This window comes from Lissotriton vulgaris, chromosome 6 (genome assembly GCF_964263255.1).
Source record: "Lissotriton vulgaris chromosome 6, aLisVul1.2, whole genome shotgun sequence".
Classification (NCBI taxonomy): domain Eukaryota; kingdom Metazoa; phylum Chordata; class Amphibia; order Caudata; family Salamandridae; genus Lissotriton; species Lissotriton vulgaris.
Genome location: NC_141694.1, coordinates 1360917563 through 1360942834, shown reverse-complemented (window position 1 = coordinate 1360942834; position 25272 = coordinate 1360917563). Strand labels below are relative to the sequence as shown.

Sequence of the window (25272 nt, the reverse complement as noted above, 5' to 3'; positions counted from 1 at the left end):
AGAAGAAATATTCAAAGACCCAGTGAGGGCTAGGGTGTTAAACCCAAGAATTGATAAAAAATATAAGGCGGCTCCAAAGGATCCAATATTTATCAAAGGGCACGTACCTCTGGACTCGCTTGTAGTTTCAAACGCTCGTAAAAGAGCAAACTCATTATCTACAGGAGAGGCCCCTCCACCCGATAAAGAGTCAAAACTAATAGATGCATCAGGCAAGAGAGTAGCATCACAGGCGGCAAATAGCTGGCGTATCGCCAATACACAGGCACTACTTGCACGTTATGACAGGGCACATTATGATGAATTAGAAAAACTCATCACACATCTCCCCAAAGAACATCAGAAAAAGGCAGATCAGTTAATACAGGAAGGTAAAATAATAACTAATACTTCCATTAAGTGCGCCCTAGACGCAGCAGACACTGCAGCAAGATCCATCAACACCAGTGTCATGTTAAGGAGACATGCATTGCTCAGAATCTCAGGATTCAAACAGGAAGTACAAACGTCCTTATTGAACCAACCATTTGATCAAAAGACACTTTTTAGTTCAAGCACAGATGAGACCTTAGAAAAAATGAAAAAAGATACAGAAACGGCGAAGTCAATGGGAGCATTGCAACAGCCAACACAAAGAGGTTCCTTTCGTAGATCCACCTATAGAGGGGCTCAAAAAATACAGGAATAAATCAGCAATCCACCTCTTTCACACCTACATCACCCAAAGGCAATTCAAGAGGTAATTACAGGGGTAACAACAACAAAGGTAGAAGCCGCGGGAATAATAACAACCGCAACGCCTCAACCCCAAAACAGTGACTTCATAGAACTCCCCCCAGACCACATAACACCGGTCGGGGGACATCTATCACAGTTCCTACCTGTCTGGGAAAACATCACTTCAGACAAGTGGGTGAGACAGATTATCCAACATGGTTATTGCCTGGAACTCACAGCTACCCCACCAAACATCCCCCCCAAACAGCGTCCAATGAGTCAAGATCATCTGACATTGTTAAAAGAAGAAGTACTAGCACTTCTACAAAAGCATGCAATAGAGAAGGTCCCAAAAAATCAACAAGGGACAGGAGTATACTCTCTATACTTCCTAATCCCCAAAAAAGACAGGTCCCTAAGACCAATCTTGGACCTCAGACCTCTCAATGCTTATATAAATTCGGAACATTTCCACATGGTCACGCTCCAACAGGTACTCCCTTTACTGAAGAAAGGGGACTTTCTTTCTACACTGGATCTAAAAGACGCTTACTTTCATATCCCAATTCACAAAGCCCACAGAAAATACCTAAGGTTTGTAGTGGAAGGACAACACTATCAGTTCAAAGTCCTTCCGTTCGGGGTCACAACGGCACCAAGAGTGTTCACAAAATGCCTAGCTGTGGTGGCAGCACACCTAAGAAGACAACAAATACATGTCTTCCCCTACTTGGACGATTGGCTAATAAAGGCCAAGTCACAAGAAGAATGTCTTCACAACACACAGAAGACAATTCAATTGCTGCACCACCTAGGGTTTACGGTGAACTACAAAAAATCACACCTGCAACCAAACAAGATTCAACAATACCTGGGGGCTACTATAGACACAGAAAAGGCAATAGCATACCCCAATCCGATCAGGATACAAACAATGGTCGGGTTAATACAAAGATTTCAACCACAACACTCACTACCAGCACGAGTGTTTATGCAACTGTTAGGCATGATGTCCTCCTGCATACTGCTAATACCACATGCCAGGCTACAAATGCGTCCACTACAGGAGTGTCTAGCGACACAGTGGAATCAGGCTCAAGGTCAGATTACAGATCTTGTGTTGGTAAACGACCGGACGTACCGCTCTCTGAAGTGGTGGAACACAAAAAACATTTCCAAAGGACGGTCGTTCCTAGAACCGATTCCACAAGTGATACTGACAGCAGACGCATCGCTCTCCGGATGGGGAGCGCATATGGACAAATACACAGTGCAGGGGAAGTGGAGTGTGCAGCAAAAGAAACTGCACATCAACTACCTGGAACTATTAGCAGTATTTCTAGCACTAAAAGCTTTCCAAATGCAAATAACAAGCAAGGCAGTCCTGATCAGAACAGACAACATGACTGCAATGTATTATATTCAAAAACAGGGGGGGACACACTCTCTCCAACTATCCAAACTAGCACAGGACATTTGGAGGTGGGCCATTCCTCAAAAGATTTATCTGTTAGCAGAACACCTACCAGGAATTCAAAATCAGATAGCAGACATCCTAAGCAGACAGTCAGAACAAGTACACGAATGGGAGCTGCACGACCAGATACTGCAGCCATTCTTCCAGAGATGGGGGCAACCAGAGATAGATCTGTTTGCCAATCATCAGAACGCAAAATGCAAAAACTTCGCATCCAGGTACCCACATCAACGGTCCCAGGGCAATGCACTATGGATAAATTGGTCCAACAAATTTGCTTACGCTTTCCCTCCTCTCCCACTAATTCCGTTAGTGGTTCGGAAACTGCAGCAACACTCAATGACAATGATACTAGTGGCACCCACGTGGGCAAGACAGCCGTGGTTCACCACGCTACTACAACTCTCACAGGTGCCACATCAAAAACTAAGATTATTACCCATGCATCTTACACAGAACCATGGAGAAATAATGCACCCAGATCCCAAACAACTGAACCTAGCGATCTGGCTCCTGAGGTCATAGAGTTTGGATATTTAGACTTACCACCAGAATGTATGGAAATCATTAAACAAGCAAGACGTCCTACCACCAGAGCATGCTATGCAGCAAAATGGAAGAGGTTTGCTATACACTGTAACAGTAAGCACATCAACCCTCTGGACGCATCCACTAAACAAATCATTTGCTATTTACTACACTTGCAGCAATGTAACTTAGCATATACCTCTATCAGAGTTCATCTCGCAGCCATAGCGGCGTACCTACAAAACAGGCAACATCTTTCCCTGTTTAAAGTACCAGCAATTAAAGCTTTCATGGAAGGACTCAGAAGAGTCATTCCACCAAGACGACCACCTTCCCCAGTCTGGAATCTCAACATAGTACTTACCAGACTAATGGGGCCACCCTTTGAACCTATGCATAGGTGTGAGATACAATTCCTCACATGGAAGGTGGCCTTCCTCATAGCTATCACGTCACTTAGAAGAGTAAGTGAGTTGCAGGCTTTTACGATTCAAGAACCATTCATGCAGTTACACCAAAATAAAGTGGTTCTTAGAACAAACCCAAAATTCTTACCAAAGGTAATTTCGGCATTCCACATCAATCAATCAGTGGAATTACCGGTTTTCTTTCCAAAACCACAAACAGTAGCGGAAAGAGCCCTACATACATTGGATGTTAGAAGGGCAATATTGTACTATATAGAAAGAACACAAATTTTCAGAAAGACAAAACAGCTATTTGTTCCGTTTTCTCCTACACATAAAGGCAATCCCATCTCTAAAGCAGGCATTGCCAGATGGATTGTAAAATGCATTCAAATATGCTACTTAAAAGCAAAGAGAACATTAACTGTTCCTCCTAGAGCTCACTCTACACGTAAACTAGGAGCATCTATGGCATTTTTGGGAAACATTCCACTAGATGACATATGCAAAGCAGCTACCTGGGTTACACCGCACACCTTCACAAAACACTATTGTGTAGATGTGCACACAACACAACAAGCTAGAGTGGGACAAGCTGTATTAAAAACTTTATTTCAAACAGTTGCAACAGACACGGGCAACCACCGCTAGGGAGAGAACTGCTGTATAGTCTATTCATAATGTACCATCTGCAGCCCATATGCCTCGAACGGAATATGCTACTTACCAGTATGCATCTGTTCTTGGCATAGAGGGCTGCAGAGTGGTACATGCCCTCCCAGCCTCCCCGGAAACCTGTGTCTGTTCCAACATTATCTTATTTAGATACACTTACATGGGCATTCTTATCTGTATTCTATCATACTACTCCATCTAACCCTACTATGGCAAAACAATCTAAGGATGGAGCCGATGCCCATGCGCACTACCAACCAAGGGAGGAGTCACTAAGATACAAAAGACTCTCCAAGAGAAAAACAAAGTGCAATCATCCGAGCCCAACACCAGATGGCGATCTATTCATAATGTACCACTCTGCAGCCCTCTATGCCAAGAACAGATGCATACTGGTAAGTAGCATATTCCTTACAAAGTAACTTTTTTTGTAATTCAGTAGTGTGATGCAAACGAAGATTTAAATAAGAGCAAAACAAATCAGAACACTTTACTTGGTGATGTGCACATGAGAAAGATTTACAGAAACTCTATTTTCAAGCATTGTACACTATATAGTTTTATGAGTAAAGTAAAACCACAAGCCATTTAGAAATACAGTGGCCATTTCCATGGAAAATCTGCTGATTGCAAATAAGTGTGGTGCAACTTCATACTTAGAGTATGTTTTTATTAAAAGTGGTAGTTTTAAACATGATTTGAGAAACATTCTTGCCCTTCCCTGATGAGTGTGGTACTGAACTATGAGGCAAGTCAGCTGTCATGTATATCTTATATGTGGCTAAATGTGTATCATACAGGGAGTAAAAGCTTAGTCTATTAAATCAACCAAAAGTTTTTTTTTACAGCAGACCTGCTGAACTGTCAGATTTGAAAGTGCTTTCATATGTGATCAGGAAGAAAGTGGCTGCTCTGTGCATTATATTTTCACAGGATCACATTATTTGAAACCAGTTTATGGGTCGAGAGAATTAGGTTGATTAGATTATATATCACTAGACCTGCAGGGCTAGTAACATTTTTATGATTTTTTTGTGGCCTGGCTTCGGCTCAGTTCGGAAGAAAATTCTAAGGCTGGCATCCTTTGTGTCGCCCGCTTCCAGATTGGCACCAATCCGACCATCGTATGTAACACAGCCGGCCTTGAACCTGCACCGAAACATTCAGTTTCCATCCAGTCAAACTGGTCCTGCAGAAGCTTCAGGACCAGCTCAGTGCCCGCCAGAAACAACTTGTCATTCACCCCAAGATGTGCTGTATAATATCACAGCCTCCAATGCTGGGTCCTCCTAAGATGCAGCTTAGCTTTGGAGAAGTTCTGGAGTCGCCTCTTCATCCTAAGCAGCAGAAGAAGCAGTATAAAGCTTCCATTCCTCTTCTTGACCCCAGACTGCCTCTGCTTTCTTCCACTAGATGCAGACCCCTGCCAATACGCTCCCCACCTCCATGTCTGCCTGAACCACTATCTCACACTACTCAGGGGTCATCACAGTCTGACATGGGTAACCACGGTGAGGGCACGTTTGATATCCCCCCATGGGATTTATATAATGTTGACCCACCTGCAGATACTGTTCCTGACCTCTATCCCTCCCGATTTTTCCCGCAAGTTGATTCCTCTGCTTACCATAACGTTTTAGGTAGGGCTGCTGCTTACCACAACATGAAGATGCATAGAGTCCTTCGAAGACAACTTCCTCTTTGAGACTCTTTCCTCAGCTCTTCACTCCATGCAGTATCTACCCATGCTGATGGCGATGCTCAAACCCACTCCTGACATGTACAGGAAATGGGCTGGGCCCGGGTTACTACCACATGGGTTGATCAAAAGTACAAAGGCTCCTGTTCAGACCCCTCCTATGTTGGGGGTCAATTCCCACCGGAATCCCCTAGTGGTTCATACCACTTGTAAGCGAGTGAATGCTCAGGGCACCAGCCATGCTCCTCCGCAGGACAACAACTAAAAGGATAGACATGGCTGGTAAATGTGTCACGGCCTAGTCTGCCAACCACTGGTGCATTGCCAAGTCTGCTGGTTTGCTCTCTAGATATGACCGGTCCCACTGGGACGAAATGGAGGAGCTCCTCCAGCACCTCCCATAGGAGAACCGTAAAAGGGGATGCGAGATGTTCACAGAAGGTACACTGATTTCCAACACAACCATCAGGTGTGCCCTAGATGCTTCTGACACCATTGCTCAGGGGATTCATTGTAGTGTTCTTCTGCAGACTTTACTGGCTCTGTGTCTCTGTGTTCAAACTGAGTGTACAAAAGCATGTCCTGAACCTGCCCTTTGAAGGGGAACATCTATTTGGACCTCAGGCTGACAAGATGTTGGAGAAAATCAAGAAAGACACAGATGGCAAAAGCCATGCACGTCCTGCAGTCACCTTCCTCTCTGGGGTCCTTTCCCCACTCTGCATATCACGGAGGGGCCAAGACCCCCTCCCTTGAAGCTTCCATGTCATTTCAACGCCAGCCTACCCAACCAGCTTCCACAAGGGGCTACTTTAGGGGTGCCTATTGTGGATGTGCATGTACATCTACAGCACTAAATGCCATGAGAAGATGTTTACAAGGTGAGTAGCATTTTGCTTTCTTTCTGAGGGCTGCATTATCCTGTTTGGCATTTGCAAATTATGAATGAAACAATTCTTGAATGTAAGCACATGGGAACATCTTGACAGATTACTTGTTTTTCCAATTTTGGCTCTTTATCTCAAGCAGTTAGCTCATCTATTCAGTTTATTCTAATGGATACTTCTACATGCAGATTCGTTTTGAAGTTCCAAGGTGCCAGTCTGGATCCAGAAACTCTTCAATAGCTCTCCTTTGCTGATGAGGTTTGCCAGCTCCACGTATGTTCCGCATGTGACACCGTGTGATGTCACTTGAGCCTTAAGCGCCTTTACCAGCATGATGAAATCTGTTCTCTTTTTTCTGTGCAATCGATGTGTTCCGGAGAGGCTCTATAATCTCCTTAGAAGTGTTGATGATTTTATTTCCCAATGTATTTCTTAAGTGCAGTTTTCATTCAAAATGTCACCATAAGTAGTCTGAATTAAACCATGTTGAGACTGTGATGGCTAGATGTTCATCAAGGACTCACAGATCTGGGTGCACATGTGCGTAGATCGAGGCAAGATCGCGGACGCAGCGCTGTCCGAGTGAGACAGGCTCTCCTTGCTCCCCGCTGGTACATTTTCTCCCGTCTATCTGATTTTGGAGACTTGGAAAAGCTTCGGGACAAAAAAACTGTAGATGAATGGTTCCTGAATTACTCATAATCGCTGAGGGATGCTGCACGATTTAGCCCGGTGTCAACGGCTCCATCAGACGCGACAATCCTACCTGTGCTTGGTGATTCGTTCTGCCCTGCGGTACTCTTCTGACTTCTCGGGCTTCCCGCTGACCCTCAGACGCTGCAGTGGTTTTCGACTTTCACAGAGTGCCTGTAACTGCGCCTTTCACTGATTACGCCCTGCATTCCCGGCAGGCACTGACACGACTCTCGTTTGATTGGGATCCCGTTTTTGCCATCCAGTGCTCCACAAACAGCGTCTATGGCCCCGAAGAACCCTACCGGTTCCGCTATGATTGGAAAAGGGAAAGGGCCGTGTACTTGGGCCACAACAGCAACAGCAGCTGTTACACCTGTAATTGTGGCTCCCGCGAAGTTACCTGGTCCAGCTGGCGGCGTTATGGGCACTCCAGAGGGTCAAGTAAGTGCTAATGCCCTGTTGTGAAAAATCCAAAAAGGTCTCCAGATAGCAAATAACAGGTTTGAGACCTTCTGCAAAGACGCTGGATTAGTCATTAATGCAGCCAAAACCAAGTTTATGGTTCTCCATAACCAAAAATCCGTTGCAGGGGATGCCACCATGGATAATGTTCCGCTCGAGCAGGCACACGTATTCACATATTTGGGCATCACACTCAGCCCCAAATTAAATCGGTCCCCGCATGTGGACATGCTGTCACTTCGACATGCTCCACTGGCAGGGGCATTGGTCAAGAAATCTAGAGTATCCTACTCTAAGCCTGTAGCACCCTTATTGAAGATCTATAATGCAAAAATATCTGCATCTGTCCTATACGGGGCAGAATTGTGGGGCTTCAGTAATATATCCGCTCTCTCACTTGCCCAGATGAAATTTATGCGGTCTATAACGGGCTTACCACAATCTACTCTTATACCGCTCTATTATGATGTGGGCAGTCACTCTTTGGAGGACATTGCCCGATTCAGACCAGTGGCATATTGGAGGAGGATCTGGGTAACTGAGGAACTTGTGGAGTATGCCCTCTCTCTTCTGGAGGTTAGGGACACTTATGGTGCAGGGAAAATTCTTTGGCTGAAGCAGGTTAGGTTGGCTTTGAGTGACATGGGACTTAATTACTTGTGGCTTAATCCGACCAGTTCCCCATTCCCATCTCGTAGAGAACTCAAGCGACAGTACTGGAACATGGTGATGGTCAAAAGATTTTCATCTTTGACGAGAAATTCCTTGTCCAAAGTTTTCCTCGAGACTAAACACGCACCTGTATATGAAAAATACTGGAATCTTATCACAGTCCCAAGTGATAGGAAATGGTATCATCAATATCGAATAGGTACCCTTCCTCTAAAGTCTTTTAGGAGTAAATGGGGTTCTGGAATATCCAAGGATTGTCCGTTTTGTCCCAACCAAGTGGAATCTATCGCCCACATTCTTTTAATTTGCCCAACATATAAGAACATGAGACATAAATGGATTAAGCCGACATGTCATCTGTTGGGTATCTCTTTGGGTGTAGAAGCCATAAGGATTCTCAGAACTGATGGTAACGACTTCTGTAAAATTGCCATATCAAAATTCTTGCATGTGCGTCCTGCGGGCACAGGGGCTGACTGCAAGGGGTATAATGTGACAGGAATATCCTTACTTGTTTTAATGAACCTGGCCTATGTTTTACAAATATTATAAAAAGTGGTGCATGTTCAATACTCTTAAATAGGATCTTATCACATTTTACCTAATTTATTTATTTTTTGTATTTATGTAATTATGTATTTTTAATATCCATGAACTTAGCAATATTGGAATCTTCATGGGACCCTCGTCTCTTGTAAACTGTTAAATATGGAATTGATTTTTAACCTTTGATCATTGGATTATTGTTTTAAATGTACAAATGTCTTTTATGAATTCGAATTTGAATAAAGACTATTTTGATGATGATGATGCTAATGCCCCCACGGATGTTGCAGTAATTAACAGTTCCGCCCGAAGAGGTAGATCCTCTTCCTTAGACTTGGGTAACCCGGCAAAAATAACTGGCAAAGTAGATGGCGTTAACCCTAAAATTCCGGTCATGTTTAAAAAGAAAGCCAAGATTAAGGCCAAAACGTTATTATCGGAAGCAGTAAGCTCTTTTCCTCCTGCTTTGCAACCTCAACAATCTGTGATTACACAACAGAAAACGATAGAGGCATTAGTCAATGAGGAAGGCCAAACATCATTACAGATGGATACTGCTATTTCTGGGTCAGGGAGGCTGCAACAAATTACTTCAGATGCAGATTGCGGGGACTCTGTCGGTAAATTGTATTCAATGTCGGATTTATCTAACCTATCAGGCACTGATGGCATCGAAAATTATTGGGCTGACGATAGGAGCCTAACTAGCTCTATCCCGTTGGAGGAAGATAAGGGCAGCTCTATGGGAGTTAATACAGTTCGAAGAGTGTCCCTCTTCGCTTCTCTTCCTGCAAAACGAGTATCTTCTATTCAGCACTTGGCAAATGATGGGTCCCCCATGCTGGCCCCTCCTCATATTGAGTTCGGTTCTCCTGGGGAAAATGGTACAGCTTTGTTGCTTTCGTTACCTAGTGAGTCTGAAGGACCTGTTAGCAATACTATTTCAATTCTTTATGAAAGTGATGCTCATCAAGGGAATCACCCTGACTCAGTCTCTAAATCTGACTCTGAAATCACTCTTGCTACAATTCTCCAAGCGATTACATTGCACCGTGAGGAGACAAGGGCAGAAGCTTTGCGTGCACAAGGGGCAGTACGTAAACTGCAGAACACAGTGCGTTGGGATATCAAGTCAACAAGTGAATTGACCATACGGGTTGTCGAAGCCGATACTAGAATCTCTATAGTGGAAGATGAAATGGTGCAACAGAAGTCAGAAGTTGCTGCATTAACTGCTCTCAGAGATGACATTAATTGGAAGTTAATCGACTTGGAGAACAGAGCAAGAAGAAATAACCTTGGAATTTTAGGCATCCTCGAAGGCTCTGAAGAGAGTAATATCCGGCAGTTTGTTCAAGAGTTATTCTTAGAAGCATTTCCTGACCTAACTCAATGGAACTGGGAGCACGAATTGCAGAGAGGTCATAGATTTCCCTTCCATAAACGTGCTGGCAATAAATCTTTTGAAGAGAAGCCTAGAGCAATTCTGATCTGCTTAAACAACTTTCTACTTCGAGAAACTTTATATGATCTAGCAAGACCAGATCGAAAGAGGAAGGGGAAGGGCATGGAATTCTTCGTTCGCCCTGATTATTGCCAGGCAACAGTCCAACAGCGTTGGCATTTCCGACAGTTGATACCTCAGTTTCAAGCTAAGGGAGCCTTAGCTTTTCTGTTAAATCCTTCCAGGTTAAAGGTTCTTTATAAAGAGAAAACACTTTTTTTAGTTTCTGAGATAGCTGCTAGAAATTTTTTAGGTACAATAGTTTAATGTCTTGTTTTTGATCCATGTAAGCAATAGAATGGACTGGACTGGACTTTAATTATGCTATCTTTGCTTGTATCCGTGGTTTGTTGCTACATTAATGCTCTTTCTTTCTCTTTGTTTGCTTTAAAGGGCGGGGGGACTGGTGGGGGGGGGGGTTAGCTTCTTTCTCCATCACTTATGGGGACTTGTCAGTCCCTGTGCCTCACATGGGTGGGTTTCTGGGTGGGCACTAGGGTGGGTGGGTTGGGTTTTCAGGGGAGGGTTGGATTGGTGTGTGGGGCAAGGAAAAACAGTAAAGGAATATTTCGTGCAATACAAATTCAAATTATGACAAATTATGTTATTTAATTGTTACTTTGGATGGTCTTAGCATTGTTTGTTTGATTTTCTGTATGGTCTGTTTTGAAAATGGGTAGATTTAAAATATGTTCATGGAATATCTGTGGCCTAAATGATAGGCTGAAAAGGGGTATTATGGCTCAAATTTGGAAAACTATGAAAGTTGACGTCCTGTGTATTCAAGAAACCCATATAAATGGGAAGAACAGGAATTGGGTTAAAGACTTAGGTCTTGAATTAATTGGCTGTTCCACAACCACAAGAGGTGTCGCCATACTAATAAGGCACGGGAGAGGCACTAGTATACGTGTTAAAGAAGATCCCCTAAGTCGGTGGGTAATTAGTGAGCTACGGCTTGAGGCTTCAGTCTTCAGTCCTCACTATCTGTACTATTTACGGCCCTAATTCAGATGATGCAGATATGTTGAATCAGCTAAGCATAGAACTAGCATTGCGGCCGTCTCCTCTATTCTTATGTGGGGATTTTAATTTATACTTGGATGGGAAAGTTGACACTTCTAGCAATTATACTAATGGTGGTAAGAAGAAAAATGTTTTCAAGGCTATGAAAGGGATTATTGATGAATTCGGGTTGGTAGACATAGGTTATTTGAAGGGAGTCGGTGCTCCGGGGAGTATCTTTTATTCTGCCCGCATCAGAAACATTTTCGTCTAGACTACTTTTTTGTAACAGCTGGATATGTAAATACTGCCAAAAATGTTAGGTTTGAAATTCTTCACTAAATAATCTCGGACCACAACCCTATTACTCTTGATTTTGACGTTAATCTTAGTTCATCCCCGAGGCCTTGGACTTTTTAGCGGAAATTACTACTCGATCCTCTTTATTTTGAATATATGGGGAAGTGGATCCCTGAGTTTTTTAAATTAATCAAGGTTCAGCCTCAATTGAGATGGTGTGGGATGCTTTAAAATCTGGGGTCAGGGGAGAAACTTTAAGCTATTCAATTCACAAACAGCGCAAAATCAGGAAGGCAAAATATATTGAGCTGGATAAACTGCGAGATGCTGAAATTCAGTTGATGACGGCTTGTAGCAGAGGGTTAAATACTGATCAAATTTTTAAAAACTTATCTGTACAGAAAGCAAAAATGTATCCATGTTTTGCCACAAATTTAGCCCAACAAATTGCTGTCTTCAGATCCGAAATTTATGATGTGGGAGAGAACTCAGGAGACTTTTAGCGAAAAGGTTGCGACAGAGGGAGGTATCAGCAAGGATAGATAAAATCATGGACGATTCAGAGCAATTATACGATACTCCATCAGAAATTCTCCGGATCATCCGTGAGTTTTAATGTAACCTATATACAGAGGATATTATCGGAGGTATTGAAGGAAGGATTGCCGATTTTAGTGAATCTTTACCTAACAACATCTTGTCATTAGAGGAGTCTGAGCAATTGGATACCCCAATTACTTGGGAAGAAATTGAGCAATCCTTAATGTCACTAGCCTCAGGTAAAGCTGTGGGACCTGACGCTATCCCTCTGGTATTTTTTAAGGGTCTTTCGCGCTATTCTCAAAAAAGAACTGACCACACTTTTTCTGGAAGCCCAAAAAGGGAGGGCACCACCGTCTTGGCAGGCTTCTATTATCACTGTTTTTCTGAAAAAAGATAAATCACCTTTGTTACCATCTTCATTTAGGCCTGTATCCCTAATAATGCGGATAGTAAGGTTTATTCTAAGATCCTGGCCTCACGCCTCTCCAGCATTATTACGCCATTGGTTTCAAAATTTCAACACGGGTTTATTCCCTCATGTGATACAGCAGATCATATTCGCCGTTTAATCACATTCCTGGACTGGGCTCAGGCAACTAGCTCCTCTATTGGGGTAACCCTGTTGGATGCTGAAAAAGCATTCGACAGGGTGGCCTGAGCATATATGTGGGACTCTTTAACTAGAAAGGGATTCGGCCCAGGTATTTTAACAGCTTTGAAAGCCATTATCACCTTCCTACAGCTTCTATACGACTGGGCGGTCAAACATCTCCATTTCCAATCACCCGTGGCACACGGCAAGGGTGTCCATGCTCACCATTACTGTTTGCTCTTTACATAGATCCCTTTTTAAATCGTTTAAATTTGTCCGTAAATATTAAACCAATTCACTTAGCCCAAACCGATTATCGAGCCTTAGCTTATGCGGACGATATAGTCGTAGTCACAACAGACATAGAAACTGCGATACCCGCCATCAGTGATCTAGAGGCTCAGTTTGGATCCTTTTCAGGATACAAGCTGAATCTTTCTAAAACTCAGACTTTATATGTCGGAGGTAACCCCCCTACCAATATAGTAACCGTTCCCGAAGTTACATTTTTGGGAATTGAGATATCACTTCCTGTTTCCAATATCCCAGAATTAAATTTTAACCATAAAGTGGCAAAAACCAATGCAATATTAGAAAGAGTAGATCATCTCCACCTATCTTTATATGGCAGAGCTAAATGTTAAAAATGTTGAGACTACCTCAATTTTTATACATGTTTCGTACAATCCCCATTGAATTTCCACCAATATGTTTAAAAAAAATTAGAGAGGGTAACTTCTAGATTTTTGTGGAGCTATAATCAACAACGCAGAGCCCATAAATAGATGATTCTTCCCAAAGAGCGAGGTGGGTGGAGTATTCCTTACTACTTATTTTACTACGTAGCCGCTGCTCTACAATTTATCACCCCACTCGTTGTCGGGGACAAAGCTCAAATCCCATTGTGTAATACTCCAGCTGGTGATGGTTGAGGAGATAAGGGGATGCTTGGTTAAGGTATTCGAACCCAGCTATTTCAAGAAAACTAAATTTAAGATCTTAATAGCCGCCTATACAGTTTGGAAATTGGTGAGGCGTCATATGGGGATTTCGAAATTGAATGTATATACTCCGTTTAATGCATCTGATCTATTACCTTATATTTTTCGCGATCAAATCATGAATAGATGGAAGACTAAAGGGATTTATTGTTTAGGGGATTTGTTTAAAGAGGAATATTTACTTTCTTTTGCTGATTTACAAAGTAATTTTGGCTTATCGAAAAATGATTTTTTAAAATTTCTCCAAATTCGTAGCTGTTTACAGAACTTAGGCTCAGTATCCGAACACCAAATAATCAAAATTCCTCTTATTGAATTTATGTTGAAAAAGACATCAATTGGTCTATTTTATTCTTGTTTGATTCAAGAATTTCTGGATGATTTGGAAAATTGTCAAACTAATTGGGCAATAAAGCTCGGGATATCTGAAGTTAATATTTTGGAATCTGTCACCTTGGCCAACAGAGTTCTTATTTCAGGGATGATGCGGTCACAGCATTTCATGGCCATAAATGATTTATATTATACTCCGAGGAGGGTTTCTAAATGGAGCTTGACCACAGGTACAAAATGCAACAGGTGTGGTTTATTTGCCGCTGATGCGATGCATATGGTTTTTTCATGCCCCAAACTTTCCGAATTTTTTTATTCTATTGTAAGGTTTTAGGTTATAATCTTGGGGCGCACGATTAATATAACTGGTGAGCTGGTATTGACTGGGTGTGGCTCGGCAACTGTGGATCAGCCACGACCCAAGGCTACGAAATGCTTTCTTTTTATATGTATGGCTGTAATACGGGCCTGTATTACAAAAGATTGGATTAACTCTGAGCCGCCCTCTTTTTTCAGCTGGCGAGAAAAATTATTGTCAATGTGTAATCTGGAACTGGCTATTTATAAAACTAAAGGGATCATGAGGAGGGTTATGTGAGAAAAAGTATGGGCACCTATTACGGAATGGATCTAGGAAAAGGCAATGCCAGAATTGCACATGTACTTTTCTGTTTTTTTAAGTCCGTCTGTCATGATGAATTTATTTGTCTTGCTATATTGGAAATATTCGTTCTGTAAATATATGCTGTTATTCCTTGCAAAAAAAATTAAAACTTTATAAAAAAAATTTTTTAAAAAAGGACTCACAGATCTGGCTTTGGTGCCAAGATCTCAGCAAGACATCGGTGCTTGTGCATTGTGCTGCTTTCAGAAACATTGACAGATCTGTCCCAGGTATTGGAAAATCTGGGTACAGCTGAGAAGGCTGGGGCCTTGAAGATAAGGCCATAGGTGGTAGTGTCTGAAACCAGCATCAGGTCAGATGGAGCTGTAGGCACCAGATCCCTCTGTGTATTCCGCTGTTGGCTCTTGATCTGATGCCGGGTGAGGTGGGATATTCATGTGTTTTTTTCTTGGGCTTCTTCCTAGAAGACTTCAAACAAGGTGGAGGCTCTCTGACTTTGGTTGAGACTTATGGTGCCCATGGTCTTCATCCCGTGATCTAGCCGTAAACATCTTGCCTACCACTGCGGGGTTTATCGTTCAGCATAGGCATGAATCCTCTCTGGAGCGGCAGCTGGCCCCATGGGTTGGATGGCTTACTCGTTCGTAAGTTTGGCAGTGCCCCACCACTCAGTACGGTTTATGCAGTTTCTCCCATTGCCTCCAGTATCCTGGGTGAATCTGGCCCTGAATCCAACACCACCAGTGGGATTAACACTGAGAGTGATGCCACTCCTAATATTCATTCCCCATTCTCTGCCTTTCGGGGCTGAACTCCAGCATCTCTCAGACAATGGAAACTGTGCCGCAGACCACACTACTGGTGCGTCACAATGCCATTGGCACCACAGACCGCATCATGGATGCAAAAGCTGACACCACCTGTGCCCTAGCCAATGTCTTCATCTCGGCTGGCACCATTTCAATTCGGCCGCAGAATCTACTACTGATACCCCACCACTCCAGAAGAGATGCACAGAGACTGTAGGAAGGTAGGTATATTGTACTAAGGTACCCAGGGCATAGGTATACCAGAGGTCTCCCATGGGTTGAAACATGTATTATGCCACCCATGAGAGAACACTCAAATTGTGACTACAGGCCTGCCATTGCAGCCTGTGGAAGCCAGTGCTAGCACCACTTATGACAGATATAAGTTTCCCTATATCTGAGGTCACTGCACTTAAAACCTATGTCACCCCTTAGGCAAGGCTTTCCAACCTGAAGGCTGCGCTCTCTGTTCGAAGTGTGAGGGTTTCCTTGCATGTGCAGGACACCCCTACAGCCTTTGGAGTCCATTTACCTGGGTTGTAAGTACATCAGCCATTAAGATACTCAGAGTGGCTATGCGTGAATATGCAATGACCATCTCTAAACTGGCTGTAACAAACCCTGTCCTGTTTGGTATCAAACTTGTTGGATTCATACCCCCTCACCGTAAATGGTGTGTGAGGCAGGAGTCTATGCATTGTAAAGCTCCTCCGGGAGGCCCTCACTGCGACATGGTTACGAAGTTTGGGGTTTTTGCCAGATGTAAAGACCACATGGCTGGATCTTCGTTCGACTGATCTAGTATCTTTGATGCAAAACAAGACTCTGCACTGGAGAGATTCAAGAACATCAAAGACTTAGCCAGATCCCTTGGTCTTCAAACCAGAGGCCACTGTCAGTTTAAAAAGTTTTGTAACTTCAGCAGAGGTTTCTCATTCTAGGAAGGGCAGCAGTTTGCCAATCAACAGCAGCAGGAGCAAGAAACAAATCATCTCTACAATCAATATAGAGTAAGAGGCAAAGAACGAACATGGGCGGTCCCACTCCCTGCATCCTTCTCTTCTTCCTCTTTCCCAGCCACTGCAGAGAAGCAACCCTAGTTACATACTGCCCAAATACGCATAGCCCGTTGGAAGTCAGGTATCCTCCTTTTCACAAGCTTAGAGGGCCATTACTTTAGACCTTTGGGCCGTGCAATTTCTGAAGAGGGAGTATGCACTACCCTTTCAAAAAACGCCCTCTCCTTTTCCCTCCTGTCCAGATGAGCTCCCTCCAGACCATCTATGGGCCCTTCAACAAGAGGTTCAATCCTTGCTCCAAAACTGTGCAGGGGACTTCGTTCCAGAGCAGGAACATGTTCAAGGGTGTTACTTCATATCCCCAAAAAGGACAGAGGTATACACCCAATCCTAGACATGACAGTTTAAAAGCTTCTGCAATACATTTCTGAGTGTAGTGGAAAGTTACTGTTGAGCAGAAATGCTGATAACAGTTGGATGGTCTATAGGAAACAATATTATTCAAAGACTTAAAAAAAAAATCTTCTTTAAATGTGGCCAAATCAATGCCTAATTTTCTACATGAATAAAGGGTTTGTAATGAATAATAAATATTATTCTTTCCAACAGTTATGTGGAATGGACCAGTTCTGGGGCATTGCTCTAAGAGCAACTTCCTGCGATGTCAGTCGAGCGGCTATTCAGTACATCAACTCCTATTACATCAACGGTGAGCTTATCTTTGTTTTGGATTAGATCATATCTAAACAGTTCATTTTAATAGAAATGTATCTTTCAGCAGATGTTTTTATTTTGTAATACACTTTGATGTGAAATTAATGTTGTAGTCCTGTAAATGTAATTATTGCGCTGTAGTAATGAAATATTCCAAAATGTTACATGCCGTGTCTTTTTGGGCCCGATGTAGGAAGGCATTTACCGGTCGGTAACGGTCGAATTCGGCCGTTACCGACCGGTAAAGACCTTTTCCAATGTAGGGGGCATGTATTTACAGATTCTGTATTTTTACCGAATATGTATTTACCGAATCGGTAAAATTACCGAATTGGTAAATACAGACTCGGTAAAAATACCGAATCTGTAAATGCAGATGTAGGTGGCGCTTTAAACAGTGCCACAGGCCCCTAAGAATTCGTTATTTACCATGTAATACTATTGCATGGGGTAAATAACGAATTCAGGTGTACATGCACAATGTGCATGTACACCTGTGCCATGTGACACACAGACATGCCCTTAGGGCATGTATGTGTGCCACATGGCACACAAGCCTGACATTGGGGTGCTACAGGGTGTCAAAGTGACACCCCGTTCCACCTGGCAGGATTCGGTATTTACCGAATCGGTAAATACCAAATCTTACAGATTGGGTAATTGAAAAAGAAAAATTACCTACATCTGCCTACTTCCAATTTATCTACTCTTAAATACCGAATCGGTATGATTCGATATTTAAGAGTAGGTAAATCGAGATTACCTACATCGGGCCCTGTGTGTTTTTATTTAACATGGCATTTTCTGTGAAGATTGTCATGTATCACTCTCTCCTAGTCTCATTTTTCATAGATTGCACTACTGTTTTTAGCATTGGGACTATATGCTTGAGCAGTGACTATATTTTTTGCATTTGTCCCATGCTGAATACACTCGACCTTAAAGGATGCAGTTCCTATAGAAAGCATGACCTTAAAAGTAATACCCTTTGACTCCCCTACCTGGTCATCAGATTAACAAGCGTAACATTTGCCTCTCTTTCTGAATGTACTTTGAGCTGAAAATGTCTTTCCTGATAGAATACTGATGGCAATCATAATCCCTTTGAGTAAAGGCACCTGGTGACAAACTAATGAATGCATACGTAAACATCTGCTTTAATTTTCTTACCTTCTTCCTTCTTTCTTTCATTCCGTCGTTCTTTCCTTCTTTCCGTCTTTCGTTCCTTAAGTTGCTTGTTTCGTTCCTTTCTTCTTTCATTCCTTCCTTCCTTTTTTCGTTCCTTCTTTCCTCCCTCCCTCCTTTCCCTTACCGAATAGGATTGTGGCTTGACAGTGTGAGCTTATAGATCAAGCAGCCAGGAATTCTTCAGTGTGCCATATAGGCCAGGCATTGCTTCAGCTCTAAGGTGATCAGAGAGCTAGGATGCCTTTATGGTTTATGCTATCCTAGCCAGTGTTCAGCCAGGGCCCAGTATATGGATTTATCACAACATATCTGAAAGGCTTAACACTGATCTTGGTTCTTAGTTACAGATTCTGCCTCAGTTTGCTCACTTTGCGTAGTAGGTATGGAGCAGGCTAGCATAGTCTCAAATGGCGCTTCCCTGGGAGCCATCTGATTGCATGGGTGCAGGCTAGTCTTCTGACAACTCAGACACAAACGGAGTTGAATAATTTTTTGAGTAATGCAAAATGAAATATTTTAATAGTAAGTAACAAACATAATCCAAATTGTTAGCTGATATCCTATATTTTAAAGGTTGTCTATTTGTAGCGTAAGGTTAAATGAGAGAAGAACAGACCTCATGTTTACGCCAACATGGCGTTTGAGATAACCTTTCCTGCATTAGAAAGGTCCTTTTGTAGTATCTATCATAATATATTGCAAAATACATAACACTGACTAAAACTGACTACTGCAATGACACAGGTACCCGGAGGTCAAGATGATTTTGGAATGTATGCATATGTTAACTAATGTTCAATCCGTTGAATTTGTTCCAAATTTCCTGATATAATGTGATGGTGGGGCCATGGGAGGGACAACGCTGCTGTTCTCCTAGTCACCATGCCCATCGGCAATGTTCGGGGTGGGGTGGGTGGCTTGGGAGGGGATAGAAGGGAGGGAGGGGGAAGGGGGGTGTTGGCGGGTTCCGGCTTTTCTTTTGTTCCTTGTCCTTGTCTTTGTCTTGGATTATGCTTTTATTATTAGTTGCATAACAGTGTCAGGGTGCTCGCACCTCAAATGTTCAGGAGTCATTTTCTCTTACCCTGCGAGGCATGTTGCATTCATTACGAATGCTATTGAGATCTTCATACTCAGGCCGAAGGGTCTCAAGTTGTCCGACCACGGTCGCTCTCACACTTTAGACTGGATGGAGGTCACTTCACACGGGTGCTTTGTTAGCATGATTTATTTGGATGTTCTGATCTGTCTAACCTATGCTCATGTCTACATCCATAGTTAATACACCCCTCGGGGTGTTAAAGGTAGGACACCTGAAAGTCCTCTCCCTTAATGTAAAAAGTCTTAATAAACCGGTCAAACGCCAGAAAATCCTAGATTACCTGCGCAGACAAAAAGGCAATTTTGCATTATTGCAGGAATCCAAACTAGATGCCAAACAATTTCACACACTTCGGAATAAATTCTTCACCAAAGTCACTGTCTCAGAGGCTGTCGGGGAAAAAAACGGGGTAGTAACCTTGATAGCCAAAAAATCCAATATTGAATTATTTTCATCCACGGCTGACTCCAAAGGGAAGTGGGTCACAACCAAACTACTAAAAGAAAATACGGAATTTTTTGTTACAAACGTCTATGCTCCAAACACTTGTGACTTGAAATTCTGGTCAGATCTAGCAAAACAAATTGATAGCATCCCTGATTTGGCTGTTCATACTTCCCCTTTGATCCGACCCTAGAGAGGGACTCCTGATGCTCTTTCCGCAGTAACAGATCACATAAGGCCTTCCTTAACCTCTGTGACCGATTCCATCTAGTCGACTCATGGAGACTGCAGAATCCTGATGGGAGGGAATACAGATTTTACTCTTCCCCTCACGACTCATTTTCGCGAATCTACTATTTATTTATTTCAAAAAACGCAATTCCCAGAATAGAAGATACATCGATAGAACCGAGAGTGCTATCCGACTACTCCTGCATCACACTAACCGTCTCTGATATAAAACCATCTACCCGCCAATCACTTTGGCGCCTTAAGGATGAAGTCCTCGAACAAGATCAACATCGAGCCACCATTGAAACGGCCATTAGGGAATGTTCGAGGCATGTGGGCTGCTGAATTCATATCTGTGCATAGATCGCCGCCTAGTGTTGGGTCCGGATGATTGCACATTGTTGTCCTGGAAGAGTCTTCGAAGTATCACGAGATAGTTGGCTCCTCCCCTGGACTACAGTGCGCATGGGCATCGCCTCCATCCCCAGATTGTTTTTTTCCGCCATTGGGTTCGGATGTGTTTCGGTTCTCTCTGTCGGAACCGATAGTTGTTCAACTTTCTACTCGAGACCAAAAGGTCTTTAGGCTGAGCGTCGGTATAGTTGCGTTCGGTTTCTTGTCTGACTCTAAGCTCCGAACTCTTGCTACCCTTCCGCGTGCTTTCGGCGCGGACGGGCCTACACTACACTTCTGCTATGGAGCGGACACCGTTTAAGAAATGCCCGGTGTGTAACTCCAAATATTCACACCTCGACGTGCACCCCGTGTGCAATACATGCTTGTCACCGGACCATGACGAAGACAGCTGCATGGCGTGTTCGAAATTCCGGTGCAAGAAAACTCTGAAGATTCGTCGGGCCAGTCGGCTCCAGGCTAAGTTCTCGGCTACCGCGGCGCCCCCACCAGACGACATATTCCAAGAATCTGTCGGAGACGAGGACGACGTACAAGGTTCGGAATCTGGTCCCGCGTCCGAAGGGGATGCCTACGACGCGGGTGATGAGGACTTTGACGAAGTCGCCGACGAGGTAGGGGACGACGATCGGGCTATTGCCACCGTAGGGGATAGCTCGGAGGAGGAGCATCCCCAACCAGACTTAGGGGTCAATCCCCTTTATACGGCCCAGGTCGAGGGATCGCCTTCGGGCCTTACCCAAGATCTACTTATAAGTCCTACGTCCCCGCCTCCGGGCCCGGTCACGGACATTTCTGAGGCACCACTCCCGTTGAAGAAAACGAAAGTGAAGCCATCTGGCCACGCACCCTCGGATGCGAAAACGAAAGTGAAAGTTGCGCTCGGGCAGAAGGTTCTGGAGGCGTCAACTTCCAAAAAAGTCAAGATGGCCGACTTGAAGAGCCACGCCAAGATGGCCGACCCGAAGCCCTCGGGGTCGGCGCCGAAGGCGAAGTCGACCGACGCGGCTGCGTCGGCGCCGAAAGGGGTCGGGGACCCGAAGACGGCTCCGAAGAAGCGTCATGCCGACGACGCGCACAGGGCTCGGCCGGCGCCGGCCCTTGTGAACAAGGCGCATGAGGTGTCGGCCCCGAAAAAGGTGCCTGTCATCGATCCGACTCTTGACGCGGGAGGATCGCTCGAGCCGGTCAAGCCTTCTCCTGCCATCACAAAGAAGGTAGCGGAATCCCTGCAGCGGATACGGAAGGACAGTGTGGTTCCCAATGAAGACACTGTAGCGCCTAAGCTCACGCCGAAGCCGGCGAAGGCGCAAACGCCTATCCGTTTTACCCTGCCGCCAAAGTCGACGCCGGAGGCTTTCGCGCCGAAACCTGGCGGCCCCTCGAAGGAGGTATTGACGCCGAAGGCTGCCTTAGTGGTGTCAAAGCTTCGGCTCCAGCCGCTTGCTGAAGAGGAACGTCGAGAGGTTATCATCGACGCAAATACTGGGAAACTGTCTCTCCTCAAGAGGAAAATTACCACTGAGCCGGTGTTGGAACATTTTCGGATCCCTCTCAAAAATAAGAGGGACTCTGCGGACTCTTCGGCCCTGATGGAACCTATGTCTCCACAAGCCCTAGGACACTCGCCGACGCATTCCGCCGCAGGCGATGCGGACGAGGAGGACGCCGAGTACGTCTATCCGGCGTACTCGGATCCGGAGGAGGAACACGAACCGTGGTCGGCCGGAGGCGACCCGGAGGACCCGCAGTCGGGCCAGGACACGCAACTTTTTGCGGCCAAGACGTCACCGACAGAGGACTCAGCGGCCTTCAACGCTCTGATCGAAAGAGCTGCGGCTAACCACGATGTCGAGCTGCACTTGGACCCCGTGGATGTGGACTTTTTATTTGACACTTTCTCAGTGGCTGAAAAGTCGGTCAAAACACTGCCAATGCTTAAGGGGGTGCTCAAACACGCAACGGAGGTCTTCAAGGAGCCCACCCGGGCGCGTGTCGTCAACCCTCGCATTGACAAGAAATATAAGGCAGCGCCCTCGGATCCAACATACATCAAGGGACACTTGCCACTGGACTCGCTGGTTGTATCCAACGCTAGGAAGAGGGCGAACTCGCAGACCACTGGTGACGCTCCTCCCCCAGACAAGGATTCCAAGATCTTCGAGGCCTCAGGGAAACTAATCGCTGCACAGGCAGCGAATATTTGGAGAATCTCTAACATACAGGCCCTACTTGCACGCTATGATAGGGCTCATTATGACACCTTAGAATCACTACTGCAACACTTGCCTGACCAGTACAAGGAGGCAGGGGAAATGCTGATTCAGGAAGGAAAGCTCATCACGAATGCATCCATAAAATGTGCGCTGGATGTGGCAGATACAGCCTCCAGGGCGATCAACACCAGTGTGTTGCTTAGACGGCATGCTTGGCTGAGAATTTCGGGGTTCAAACCCGATATTCAAACAACAATACTGAATCAAACAGTTAATCCTGACCACTTGTTTGGCCCTGAGGTGGATGCGACGCTGGAAAAGATGAAAAAAGATACGGAAACTGCCAAGTCTATGGGGGCCCTCCAAAATCAGCAGTTTCGGAGTGGTTCCTTTCGCCGCTCAAATTCTAGAGGCACCTCAAGGGGTCAGGCATCGCAGTCCACACAGTATTAGAAGAGTAACACCCAAACCTCGTACAACAACAAGGGTAGAGGTGGCTACAGAGGCAATAATGTCAAGGGCAGGGGACGTGGAAACAGCTCCAGGTCCACCACCGCCAACAAGCAGTGACGTCTTGTCACTGCCCCCCGACCATACAACACCGGTCGGGGGGAGACTCCAGCAGTTCCTGCCAGCGTGGAAATCCATCACCACGGACAGGTGGGTCAAGTCTCTTATCCAGTACGGTTACTGTCTGGAACTCACTTCCATTCCACCAAACATACCCCCAAGGAGCCGTCCTATGTCCGGCGAGCACTTGACCTTGTTGCAGCAGGAAGATCTAGTCATGCTGCAAAAAGGGGCGATAGAGCTCGTTCCATTGCAGGAAAGGGGAACAGGGGTCTACTCCCTGTATTTTCTAATCCCCAAAAAGGACGGATCCCTCAGGCCCATCCTGGACCTCAGGCCCCTCAACTGGTACATTCTCTCGGAGCATTTCCATATGCTCACGTTACAGCAAGTGCTCCCTCTGCTTCAGCAGGGGGACTTCCTGGCTACGCTGGATCTGAAAGATGCATATTTTCATAGCCCCCTGCATTCTTCCCACAGGAAGTATCTCAGATTCACGATTCAAGACCAGCATTACCAGTTCAGGGTTCTGCCGTTCGGGGTCACCACGGCGCCAAGGGTATTTACAAAGTGCCTAGCGACTGTGGCGGCGCATCTCCGTCGCCAGAACGTCCACGTCTACCCCTACTTGGACGACTGGCTCATTCAAGCAAAGACAAAACAGCAGTGCGTGGACCACGTGTCACGCACCATTCATCTCCTGCACGATCTGGGATTCTCTCTGAACTACCCAAAGTCCCATCTCCAGCCCGCCCACGTGCGACAGTATCTGGGCGCGACAATCAATACTCTGGCGGCCACTGCGCAGCCAAATTCAGTGAGAATCGCCAGTATCCAGACGCTGATCCAAAGATTCAGACCTCAGCACTCGCTTCCCGCGAAGGTGTTCATGCAGTTGATAGGCATGATGGCCTCCTGCATCTCCATTGTCCCGCACGCGAGACTACATATGCGTCCGCTTCAGGAGTGCCTTGCACGTCAGTGGACTCAGGCTCATGGGCAACTGACAGACCTAGTGTTGGTGAGCGGTCGGGCATACAACTCTCTGCATTGGTGGAATCCACAAAACCTTTGCAAGGGCCGACCATTCCAAGAGCCTGTGCCGCAGATTATCCTGACGACGGACGCTTCTCTCCAGGGATGGGGAGCGCATGTACTCCACTACACAGTGCAGGGACTATGGACACTACAGCAAAGGAAGATGCACATCAATGTGTTGGAACTGATGGCAATCTTCATGGCCTTAAAGGCGTTCAAAGTACATCTGTGCAACAAGGTCGTGTTGATCCGGACGGACAACATGACAGCCATGTACTACATTCAGAAGCAGGGGGGCACACACTCTCCACAGCTGTCTCATCTGACTCAGAGCATGTGGAAGTGGGCCATTCAGAGGAACATCTTCCTCATGGCGGAGCATCTCCCGGGCAAGGACAACCAGATGGCGGACCTGCTCAGCAGGCACAGCCACCAAATGCACGAGTGGGAGATACATCCGTCAGTACTCCAACCGTACTTCCAAAAGTGGGGTCATCCAGAGATAGACCTGTTCGCCACAAAGGAGAACGCAAAATGCCAAAGCTTCGCCGCCAGGTTCCCACACCCGCAATCACAGGGCAATGCGATGTGGATGAACTGGTCAGGCAGATTTGCGTACGCTTTTCCCCCAGCACCTCTGATACCGCTGGTGGCACGCAAGCTCAGGCAGCACTCGATGACTCTCATCCTGGTTGCTCCAACGTGGGCTCGCCAACCGTGATACACCACGTTTCTGGAACTCTCCGTGGTACCGCATCAAAGGCTTCATCTCACTCCCAGCCTTCTGACGCAGAGCCATGGCGACATTCAGCACCCAGATCCGCAACAGCTCAACCTGGCGATCTGGCTCCTGAAGTC

General features: G+C 45.2%; 1 protein-coding gene across 2 annotated transcripts in view; it reads left to right on the top strand.

The window, feature by feature from the left end:
• The window catches only part of USP34 (ubiquitin specific peptidase 34), a 2709276-nt gene that overhangs the window by 604579 nt on the left and 2079425 nt on the right, over positions 1-25272 (top strand). For both annotated transcript variants that reach the window (XM_086927486.1, XM_086927485.1), the window contains exon 23: positions 17107-17206. In XM_086927486.1, coding sequence (XP_086783612.1) covers positions 17107-17206 — 100 coding nt within the window. The remainder of the gene's footprint in view (positions 1-17106; positions 17207-25272) is intronic.